Here is a 12670-nt window from a genome sequence, read left to right as displayed (position 1 = left end):
TGGGGAAACCTCTATCTCTCCCGCTCTACAAGCGCCTCCTGCTGGCAGAGAATGAATTTGCATATATATGCCGCCTCAAATAGAGTGCAAGTCTGTGGGAAACCACTTCTGTTATGAATATTATACAATATTTTAATTTGAATGTCGGATTGAAGCATAATGAGCATTAGAATGAAGTTTCTTTATTAACTATTTAATGCTCCTTTAACTTTTATTAGGGTTAAAAAAAACAGGAGGACATGATGATAATTACTATTTTTACACACCAGAGGCTTTTAAATAAATTGTGAATCTAAAATATGCGTGTAAGAGAACGTACAAATGTGTTTTGCTTTGGTACCGAAATTGGTACCGAGAACCGTGGATTTTCACTGGTATTGGTACCGAATACTGACATTTTGGTACCGTGACAACACTACAGGGAGCCATTCTTTATCTTATTCTTTATGATGCTATGGCCTTTAAAATGAGCCATTAGGAGGAAATTAATCACTGTACAAAATAGGAGATGTGTGTCTGAGATTACAAAAGATTACAGCAAAGGTTTAAACAAGAAGGTTTACATGTTTGTACTATCAAGCTTCCTGCCAAGAGACAAGAGATAAATATTGACAAGAAAGCAGACATGCAACCAAAAATGACATGGAAGGACAGATAGAGATACAGGGCAAAGAGGATATCAAACAGCTTCCTTTTACTTGCACTGGTGGACTCAAGATATAGCTGAGCTAACAATGTTCACAAGAAATCTGTCAGACTGCGCAATTTCCTCTTCAAGAAAATCTACCTCTTGAGCAGAGTGTCTAATTTGGCATGTGAAAGCATAATAAAGAGTATGGAATAAACAAGGACATGGAGGAGAACAGGAGGGAAAGCAGTAACGCTCTATAGGGGAGGAAAGCTTAAAGGGTTAGTTCACCCCAAAATTAAAATTAGGCTGCGTTCAATTTTTAATATAACTCCGACTGGATTCGTCTGAAAGAAGAAAGTCATATACACCTAGGATGCATCAGGGGTGAGTAAAACGCAGCCTAATTTTCATTTTGGGGTGAACTAACCCTTTAAGGGGCGATGGTAAAGAGTCAAGAGCCCTTACAAAGCACTCGGCAGCATCGTCCATAATGCCGAGCTGGAATCGCTGCTCATCCTGGAAGGTTTTGGCCAGAGCGCAGCGGAGAGCATCAGAAGGCAGCACCTTCTCGCTGCTGAACTGGAACTGTGCAAAAATGCTCTAAAAAAACAATCACAGCTCTCGATTAATGTTAAAGAAAACATCAACAACACCTCATCACACAACTTCTTCAAAAATGGGCAAAAAGTGTACCTTTATACAGTTTGTCACTGGAGCAGTACCTCATTTACCCCTAAAAGGTTCATAGTAGTACCATAACGGCACATATTACTACTCTAAAGGTACTAATATTAGGCATGCTTGATATTAGATTTTTGCCGATATCCGATATGACGAGATTTTTCAAATCATTTAGCCGATCACAATACCAATATATATTTCCCTTTGTTTTGAAACAACACATAGGGACCTATCATACACCAAGCGCAATGCGACGCAAGTGTTTTTTGCTAGTTTCAGCCCAACGCAGTTATCATTTTCACATCCACCGCCATGTTGTTTAAACAGCAAACGCACTTGTTCGCCAATGGGCGTGCTGGTCTGAAAATGAGGTGTGTTCAGGTGCATTGCTATTTTGAGCCAACTGAAAACGATTGTGCCATTGACCAACTAAAACCTGGTCTAAAGTCAACGATGCAGTATTTTTTTATTTTATTTAAAAAGTTAGTAATATGCACCTATAGGTGGATGCACAACGCGCGTAGACACTGCTTATTACACACACAGGGACGCTCAGCAGCGCACAAACATGCCAAATATTAAAAATGAAAGGATTACAATGTAAAAGATTATTACTGTGCCCTGTAGATGGTCTGCTCGCTCACGTACTTTAACCTTGCGCACAAGCAGATCCGTTTCCTCTCTGGAGAAGCGTTCAGTCTTTGCTCTTGCAAATCCCGCCATGTAAATAGTGAATCAGGCATGGTGCAAGCGCAACTGGCTTTAAAAGTGAATGGGAGATGAGAAAATAGGTACAACCCTTTTGGACCATGTGCCTGGAGCGCAGACCGTTTTTTCCATCGTTAAACTAGCAAAAGTGGATTCAGACACGCCCTAAAGTGCACTTGCGCCATGCGCTTCGGATCATGTGCTTAGATCGTTAAAATAGGGCCTCAAGTCTCTCCTGGAAATTATAAAGATAGTTTTGAGCAAAAACGTATTTGTTAGAACTAATAAACATTATTAAAGTTCTTTTTTAATGAGTGTACATTGAAAGTCTTGAAAATAACTAATAAAATCGATCTCTGCTGTGTTTTCTCCCCCCAGACAGATGCAGTTGAAACCTTAACATTTTATTTGTGGATTTAACATTAATAGACAGTCTAAAGTAAAAAAGCTGTAAAAAAAACAAAAAAAAAAAAAAAAAAAAAAAAAAAATTTATTTCAAGAGTTCCTTGTATTTAAGTTTTCATAATCCATTTGGAATAATACATTACATATAGGGTTGGGTATCATTTGGGTTTTTTTTCCGATACCGGTGCCAAATCAATACTTTTAAAACAGTTCCAGTGCCTAAACGGTGCCTGAACTGATACTTATTAAAAAATAAAAAAAATAAAAAAAAATTCCCCAAAAAATTATGGATTGGCCATTAGCACTATGAACACATGATGTCTGTTTCATTCATACTGGACGCCAGAGGGCGCCCTCGCACAGAAAATCCACATATCCAGTCATAGAAGTAGTCATAAACGTTTTGAATGATAAAACAAAGACAATAAACACTCAACTGCGACAATATAGTTTATCTGTGTTATTCAAGCCATCTCTGGTATTTTCATAATAATTAAGTATATTTATAATCCATTGCTAATTGATGTATTCTTTTTAAAGTAGCCTATGGAACATATTTTCTGCCTCATTCTGTGACAAGAAGCCACATCAGATCACAAAAGGAAGCATTTGACTGGTTTTGTGGAGTAAAAACGTTATAATGTTCTCTTTTGTTGGACAACAAGTTGAAATGTGAATACAAGGGAAGTTTAGCTTTAGGCATTTTAATTTAAGCATGTTTAGCTTAGTTAATGGAAGGCTACCTGCTGCCATCAGAGCAAGTGTAATTACTACATTCACGCGCTCCTTGGATGCTCTCATTTCCCGGGTTGTGCTTTTAAGTCGGAATGTGAAAACCAGGGAGAACCAGAGGACAAATATTTCAATCGATCGCTCAGGCATGGCACCGAAATGAGGCACCGAAACCTGCGTTCTGATTCGGTTCTAGTACATACCGGTTACATAGGTACTGGTGCCACATTGGTACCGGGTTTCGGTACCCAACCCTAATTACATATTAATGAATAAATAATATATATTATTTAATTTACAAGTGTCATATTTGTGATTTTTTTATTTTATGACATCAATTACTGCTTTATTTATTTATTCAGAAACACAAGTATCTTATTTGCGTATTTTACTTTAATTTTATTACAAGTAGGCCAACAGCGCCCCCCAAGTAAATGAAACGCCTTACCGGACGGGAAATAGGACCCTGGGGAGGCTGTCGCCACTGCTACTGCACGCGCTAGTAACTCTGTTGACTCTATTGCACACTGGACGCGTCGTTCTGTACCTGCATTCTCAGATTAAATGCGGCAATCCTAAACAGTGAATCATTCAGGCAAAATTTTGCCTCAAGAATGACCACACTGCTGACGTGATCTTATCACTATCACACCCTGAGCACATTGTGAGCTATTCGTCTTATCGGCCAGCATATCGGCATCATTTTTTCAAATCGGTTCTGATAATATCGTGCATCCCTAACAAATATGCGCCTTTTAGGGGTAGATAAGGTACAATTTTTGTTGACAGTATACAGTGGCACTGTATAGTACACAAGGGCAGCTGATATTCAAAACAATTTAAAAGATTTAAGAAGTTTTACGATTTTGAAACCTTTTCAAATGTGATGAGAAAATTAATAAGATGTTTATGATTAAATTTTAGTTTTAATGTAAGCAATAATCATAATTTCTTTGTATTAAAAAAAGTAGCACGACAAGCAAAGATGTTTTGAAGAGTGTGTTTTACGAAGGAAAGAAAGTCATTCAAATGACACACCAGTGAGTAATTGCATGAATTTTCATTTTTGGGTGAACTATACTATTAAAAGCAGTCTTTTTTTCCTCTTAAGCCACATTTAAACACAGCATAATTAAGCGTCTCCTGGTTTATATGAGCATCTAAGATTTCCCATGCTGTAAAGACTTCTGTGCTGAATTAAGAAGCTCCTCAGTAAACAGAGTCATTACAGGATTAACTTCTTTACTTTGAAGGCTGAAAACTATGTTATGTAACTCTGAGAGGTTGGAAACAAGAAAGGCACTGCACTTATGTCACTGACCGTGAAACATACTGGAATAAAGTCAGAAAGACACAGACAGCTGAATACAGGCAGTACCAGACCCATGAGAGAGCGCAGACAGGCTGACAGACATATTGTCCCAGTCCTGTGTGTAAGAGCAGACAGGCAGGCCCGTACTGCGCTGGCACAGGGCTCAGGAGAGAAATCTCTAATTTCCAGAGTTATTGAACTTTTGATGGAAAGCGCCAATGGCAATCCTGAACATTAGAAGGAATCTAATAAAAAATGGGAGTAAGGGAGGTACTGAAAAGAAACGGGATGGAAAAAGAAATGGCACAGCAAGAGCTGCATACACGCAACACTGCTTGCCACGCAGCTCTAGTTAAACACGGGATGGCTAGTTTTTTGATGCATATCTATTCCTTTTAATGCTTTACCATATATTCGATATTGCCAAAATACATACAATGGTCTGACAATTACTGGACAAAATGACAAAGAAGTGATTCAACACTGATTTTTATGTTTTGTATCAGACAAATGATATCCAGAACTGGTTTCCTTTAGGCTTTTTGACAAAATAACTAGGCCTAAGTAATAATTAGAATAGACATGTAAACTAGTAATTATACTAACTAAATGTTAATTATTTCTCACTTGAGAATGAATAGCTATTACATAAAGCTGAGTAACTTATGCAAACAAAACATGAAACAAGTTATTATCCTTTTGGATGCACAGTAGTGTAATGGAGTTGTTGGGTGCTGTTCTTTATAGACTTACCAAAGGGAGTTGTATATTAGTAAACACAACATTAAAAAAAACAAGTTTTGGTGACCACTGACTTAAAGATATTTTGAGAAATGTCTCAGTTTTTTTTTATTTTTTTTATGTTTCACAGAAGAAAGAAAATCATAAAGGTTTGGAACAACATGAGGGTGAGTAAATGATGGCAATGTTTTCATTTGTGGGTGGACTATGCCTTTAAACTAAAAATGTAAATACATCTGTAAAAAAAAAAAAAAAAAAAGGGTCTAGCCGATTATCTCTCTGCTTCTACAATAAAGTTTACTATTTAATATTTGATAAAATTTGTAATCTTAAAGCATTTGCAGATGGCAGAAACACATTAGCGTTCATATAAAAAAGGAAACTACTGAATTAGAAAAGCTATAATGGAGCAGAGATCCCTGTCAGCTCCATGAACTTAATGCATCATGAATAAAGTTAAAACCTGATGGATTCAGTGCTTTACCTTCAGAGCGCAGAAGATGCATGAGTCCTCCATGCACTTGTGTGTGGTGAGCTGCCGGAAACTTCGCCGGAAGATATCCAGATGCCAGAGAACCTATAAGAAAAATGTGCAATTAAATGAAAGAAACGTTTACATCGTCCTCTGATCTTTGATGCTGCCTGCACATGATATGAGAGGTCTCTGAAAGGCTGAGAAAAGGTTGAATCAAGCATCAGACACTCAACACACCTTCGAAAACGCCTGAGAAGCTCTAGTCATCAAAAATGTATCAGGCTCAAAAAGCACTTGCTGCTCTGCACCGCCTGCAGTTGACTTTCCACCTCTTCTTAAGTGTCTCTCTCAGAAGGGCAAGGCATCTAAAGAACAGGAGGCGGGTTGGAGATGGAGATTGTGCAAGTTGTTTCTGAAGCTGACAGACTCCTTTCCTCAACAATCTCCTAAATCCAGCTTTCTTGACACCCCGTAATACAATCTCAACCAATCACATGAGAGAAGCAATTCCGTCTCACCAATCAAGTGTCAAACATCTGATAAGCCTGTGTGCTTCATCCAAGAGTTTGAAGAAACAGGGAGCAGGTTAACAAGCAGAGCAAAGTCTGAGAGTAAGATGAAGTGATGAGCATGTTTCCCAGCTTTAATCTTTCATCTTGAGGAACGTGTGCGTCTCCAGGTAAAAGATGATGCAGAATGTCAGCGGAACAAACAAAGACCTGCTAGCTTCCTGCTGGACAGCTCACATGCACACACAGACACACAATCATACACACCTCCCATCTGGCCGTGCCTGGGAGGCTACAGAGGTGACCTGACCCCACCTGCCCGCCATGAGCGGGGACTTTGTGTGCTATGGCCCCGTTGCTCACCTGGCGGATCTACACGCTTGCATGCTAAATTATTGAGAGAGCTGTCAGTCCCACTTAACACAACTCAGTTACCCAAATGAATCTGCTGTCTAACTTTACCTTCACAGATGTCTTAATCACTCTAATAGTGATAAAGTCTCTAAATGAACTTCAAAAGTTAGTCGGCCTGTAAACCAAAACATTTAAGAGACCTGCTTGTTTCAGTCAAAAGTCTTAAGCATAGCTGTCCATTTGTTTTACTTTGAATCCCTTTAAAATCTATAGTGCTGACAGAATCAATTTCAGAGAGCAATTTCACAAATGCTTCACAATGTTTCACAAACATGTTTGACTGCAGTTGGTGCAGTGTGTGTCTCTCTGCACAATAAAACTTAACAGTACTCAACAGCATTGATCTCTCATGACATTACGATCACCCTGTATGACCTCCTGCTGACGCTCTTTGCATGGCAAGTGGAACTGTAAGGGAATAAAATGTATGAAACGCAATGCTGTTTTTGTTAAAGGTGCAATAGGTGATTATCTTCAGAAACATTTTTTGTTATGCTGGTTGAAAGACACTTCGCATCCCGATAGCAATCATTAAGTTAAGTGGTCTAAATGTATTTATCTGTATTTATATATTCTGTGGAAGGCGTAGGACCAAGAAATGCTCGTTTAATCAAAACGCTCGTCGTCCAATCAAAACGCTCGGTCCGAGCGTTTTAATTGGCTTTCCTACCTGCCTGTCAACGTATGTATTTGCATACCTCTGCGCACCAGGTTCGCGCAGACAGGATACATCATCAGCGGGTTCACGTACGCTGTGCAGACAAAGCGAGAATGGAAGACAAACATCAACAACCTGATCTTCCCTCCTGGTATTGTAGTACTTCTACTAACTGTACTATAAAGTTTTGTCACCGGTGAATGACACATGATGTAGCCCAGCGGTTCCCAATTCCAATCCTCGCGCCCCCGCGCTCTGCATATTTTGCATGTCTCTCTTAGTTAACACACCTGATTCAGATAACCAGCTCGTTAGAAGAGAGCTACGTGTATGAACTGTGTTCCGATTGACATGCTCCCTACACAGTGTTCTTTGCTCCCTACTCCCTGAGCAGGGGAAATCCGTTGAAGTTTACTTCACTTTTGAACATTCATTCACGGATTTGCGCTACGCAACATCTTCACACACGGATGAAACTTACTAGAGAAGTGTGAAGTGTGACATAATATATCTCTGTAAATAAATACTATTTAAATTTACATCTCGCACACTTTAATGCCCTTTGTATGGAACATATACGCTCTCTTCGAACTGTAATCATGGCGGAATATCCGGTGATGTCCACTTCGCAGGGCACTTACGGTCGAATAGAACAAACGTCGCACGTGATAAGAGATACATATAAAATGTGCAGAGTGGGTGGGGCACGAGGACTGGAATTGGGAACCGCTGATGTAGCCTATTGTAGTAATGTTGTCTCTGGTATTCTGGTCTGTGAGCGTATATGTGTTTAGGGGGCGTGGCTTTGGACGGCGATTGCAGGGAGGGTGGGACGTTCGCTTTCAGTGCAATCAGGCTAAAGTTAGCATTTCCCAAGATCTCCTACTGCACCTTTAAAGAAAAGCCTGAATGTAAATGTTTCCTCGTGCATGAAAATGTGCGATCTGTCCATCAGAGGACTACACTATTACAAGTATTCATCATAATCAATAAACTCACTATTTTTGTTTTACTTGAAGCCTTGCCAAGCAGAGCTCAAAAATCAAGATGTGAGAGTATTTCGGGACAGATTGACAGAAGAGTCATTTGCCCTTTTGGGCCAGCATTATATATACCTTTTTTATTGTGCATAATCATTTTTATGCATTGCAAACTGAAACATTTGTTTTTTATGAGACATGTGTGGATTCTGCATGTCAGCTTGTCTTTTTTTAATAATATGATATTATTGAAACAAAAAAGCAGCATGATTTAAACTAAAAAAGATACTCTAACTGTACTTTAGAAGAAAGAAACCGTACGATTTGTAACCAAAAACCTTATACACAACTACATACATAAAGACAATTTCAGGAGTTTTCTACAATAACCGTTATTCTTGAAACACATTCCTAGTCTCCAGGGTGCATGTATGCAGGTCGGCAGACACACAGGAACATTCTGAGCCAGTGGCCATGGAGTAGCTAGTGTGTCCATGTCTCAAGCGGTCAACATCAGGGCACAGTGTCCCCTTCTATTGATCTGACATCACTGATTTGACACTTAAGTTCTGGGAGCTCCTGTCATGCTACTGAGTTTGCCTCTGAGAATGTCTAACAACAAAATCCATCCTTTAATTTTTTTAGGTTTTATTTTATTTATTTATTTATTTTAGATCTGGAAATGTCCAGTAGAGTTTGTATGGGATGAGACTGGCCATATTGATGAGAAGCCTACAGGATCTTACAAGAAGTACAGGTGTTTGCTTGACAACCTAGGTAACTTCTGCTCATTAAAGCGATGTTCTGACTCACCGTCATGCTGAGGGGACTGTCTAGTCTCTGATCTGATGCATTTTTTTAACGAACACATAAATGGCAACAGAATCCTTTAGACAAGATCTTATATTCTCATATCTTTAAAATGGTCTTTTAGGAGGTCTTTTAGGAGAAAGGAAGTTGAAACTGATAAACCGTGGAGTCTTATGGCTGAACGATTTTGAAAAATAATCTAATTGCGATTTTTGTTACCAATATTGCGATTGCGATTTAATATGCAATTATTTTTTAAAGCTCTTTATGTTCTGTATTATTCAACAGAGACAAGCTATAAATCATTGTATAGTATGACCAACACAATATTAGATAGATTAAACATAAATGTTATTTTCTGTAGGCCAGGCCTATATGTTACGATGAAATTAGGTGATGCATGAATTGATATGAATGACATTTTTATTTAACAACTACAATCACAGTAGTATATTGACTGATTTGTTGAACTTCCAACCTTGTAAGCATGTAAAAGTTATGACAACATAAAGCACTGACAAATCAGCCTGGTGTAAACATTAATATGAAAGTCAGTAACAAATCACACAAACTAAAGTATATTGCAGAAATATACAAACAAAACATAAAATTATAAAAACATGTGGACTGCACTTTTTAAACAACTTCAACGTGTCAACTTCATGCTTCCTCTGAAGACTGTTTAGATGTGTTCGACTTGAAGCAGCGCTGCTTAGACCGATCGGTGTGTGTCATCAAAGTACTGCCAGAGCTATAAGAGAGCGGACGTCTCCTTATGCTTTCTCTCGCCATCCGTTGATGTCATACACCGATCGATCTTCAAGTTGAACACACCTCTTTACTCTCGTGTGTCACGTGACCGAGTGTAATCGCAGCCTCTGCGGTTGAAAAATCGTGTTTTTTCATATTGCGATATTATAGCAAATGCAATTAATCGTTCAGCCCTAGAGTCTGTCATTGTGAAATACGTGAACTGCAGTAGACCGCTGCTTGAAAGATTAGTTCAATAAGAGCAAGCAAAACTGCATGAGTCCCCAAACTTGGCAGATCAGAGATAGCCCTCTGCAAAGAGGGACACCATGGCCCATTACTAACCATATTACACGCTATAGAGGTAGACTGAAACAGAATGAAAATAACTATGACTGACTAAAACGGAGTTACTTCCTTCAGCTCATCAAACATTAAACAATGTGTGCGGTCATGTAAAGACTTCCAGAGTTTTACATGTCCAGAAAAAACATTGCATAAAAATATTAAGCAGCACAACCGTTTTCAACAATATGAATTTTTTCTTGAGCACCAAATCAGGATATTAGAATGATTTCTGACTGGCTACAGAAAATTCAGCTTTGCTTTGCCATCACATTCTCACAATTAAAATGTATATTATTTCATAATAATACTGTTGTATTTTGATCAAATAAATGCAGCCTGGATTAGCATAGGAGTTTGGAGGACTTTGTACAAGTCGTTCAAACTCACTTTATCTTGTAAACAATACAATAGTCCAGTTTTTCGATTCAGATTTAACCCTTGGCTAAACATTTATTAATAGCCTAAAATCAAACATTCCTTTAGCTGCTGACACACTCAACAGGAAGATGCTGATTACACATCCTGACACTTACCTTCTGTCTCAGAATCAGCAGGAGACCAGAAGATGTCAGCTTTGAAAACCCATGCGATCTAGACATAACTTTCTCCCTCTCCTTCCTTCAAACTCATTTATGCTCAATCAGGAGTTTATTGATTGCATAAAAAGATTTTATTGAATGGCTGTTGTGAACTGTATTGATTTTGGAAGGGGTTTCTGGGAAAGCTTAAAGGACAGCTTATTCCATTATAGGGCATGTAACGCCAAAATAAAAAGATATCACTTCATGTCTAAAAAACATGAAAACTGAGGGACAGAGAACAATACTAGAGAACTGACTCACCTTACATGTAAATAGGCCTATATTATAATTTGCGAAGCCATCAGAGCCAAAATTAACTCGTCAGTAACATTTTTACAGACTTTACAAGTTCTTAAAAGCCAACAAGTCCTTAAAAATTTAAATTAAATTAAATTAATTACAATTCCTCAGAAAAGTATTCAAGAAAGCTTATTAAAGCACCACAATTTGTTCTGCAGACAAAAAAAATTACTGTTTTCACCCCCAGGTTTTAAGTTCATTGTCTTGCCATATTGTTATGCTTCATGGCAACAGACAATCCAGCTGCAACGTTCCCTCAAACACCCAACCCCCCAAACCAGTCATAACTCACACTAATTTGTAGCTTTAGACATATTATCAGCCAGCTAAGCCCCTTTATTTCCATATAGCTGATTATACAGTAATCCAAAAATAGAGGGTAAGTAATGGCAGGTTGCTGTGCAGGGTAATTACCGGCCAGGACAGTGTGCGTCTGACAGTTGTTTGTGGGGTCTAGTGCAGACAGTGCTTGAATCATCACTAAATGTAATGCAGGCTCCACCGAGCAGCACAATGGATAAAAGGCACAGCGGTTTCTCTCTAGTAGCGCTCATGCGTGTGGAGCAGAGTATGTGAGCGGAGTGGAGCGGCAACAATTTCCCCTCCGCGCTCAGAGCATTTAATAATCACTCCGCTCCAACTCCGCTCCGCTACGGGTTCACCATTTCCCGCTCCCGCTCCACTCCTCGCTCACTGTTATCAGAAACAACGCTCCGCGGCTAAAGTATTTCAGTATGTTTGAAATATCACAGTTCTGTTCATAACGTATATTAAAAGAAAAAAATAAAATAAATAAAATGACAGGAGTGTTTCAAAGTGGATTATTGGAACACTAGTGTGCAAACTTTTTTCCTACCACAAGACAAGCTAATAACATGGTTGTCAGCATTAAAAGGTAGGCTATTGATGCTTTTTGCAGTGCAAATTTTGTTTGTGATGAAAATAACAGTACGTTTTCATCAGTTATTTTACCTACGGATCGCTGCATTTCTTACAGATTTCTGCTCATTCGAAATCGGATGCAGATGAAGTAGCACTGTATAAGACAACCCTCTACATTGCGAGTAAATCACTCGCATATGCGACTAAATCTTACTCTGGGCCACTAAATAATATCTAATATTAGCCATTGGCTAATAAATTCTTAGATTTTACACGCCAGTATGTGTGTGAGAGGTGTTCAACACAGATTTTCACTCGATAAACACGCTGACTGAGCGCTTGAGAGTTTCACTCTCCGTCAAGCGATCTGTACTATTTGGATGCGCTCAATGGATCATGTCATGTACTCAATGGATGCGCAGTATGTAGCACGCAGCGCACCTGTATTTGACGTACCGTAAACTAGTGTGAAGGCGCACGACTCGCCGTCGCTTTACTGATAGCGCTGTGTTTCTCACACATGCAAAGAGAGAGAGCGAGAGTCTTGCATACCACGCTGAATCGACGCGTGTAAACCATATTCTTTGTTGTATTTTCCTGTCAAAATAACAGAATTCATTTGAAATTATTCAGCTTTTAAAAACAAGCAGACGATATGCTGATTTCTCTGGTAGTGGGCGGAGCTAATGCGCAAACGACATTCTCATTGGCTGGCGCTCATCTCGCCAAACTCGCCAAATTTTGATTTCACCA

At 38.9% G+C, this 12670-nt stretch overlaps 1 protein-coding gene across 6 annotated transcripts in view; it reads right to left on the bottom strand.

The window, feature by feature from the left end:
* The window catches only part of usp54a (ubiquitin specific peptidase 54a), a 74997-nt gene that overhangs the window by 24424 nt on the left and 37903 nt on the right, over nt 1-12670 (bottom strand). For 5 of the 6 annotated variants that reach the window (XM_016497448.1, XM_016497454.1, XM_016497450.1 and 2 more), the window contains exons 3-4: nt 5695-5787; nt 1097-1231 (exon numbers count right to left, since the gene is read on the bottom strand). In XM_016497448.1, coding sequence (XP_016352934.1) covers nt 1097-1231; nt 5695-5787 — 228 coding nt within the window. Of the gene's footprint in view, nt 1-1096; nt 1232-5694; nt 5788-5922; nt 6097-12670 lie in introns of those variants that run through there. The other variant, XM_016497453.1, reaches the window with a different exon arrangement.

The sequence above is a fragment of the Sinocyclocheilus anshuiensis genome, unplaced genomic scaffold, assembly GCF_001515605.1.
Source record: "Sinocyclocheilus anshuiensis isolate Anshui unplaced genomic scaffold, SAMN03320099.WGS_v1.1 scaffold1224, whole genome shotgun sequence".
Classification (NCBI taxonomy): domain Eukaryota; kingdom Metazoa; phylum Chordata; class Actinopteri; order Cypriniformes; family Cyprinidae; genus Sinocyclocheilus; species Sinocyclocheilus anshuiensis.
This window is presented reverse-complemented; position numbering and strand designations above follow the sequence as displayed.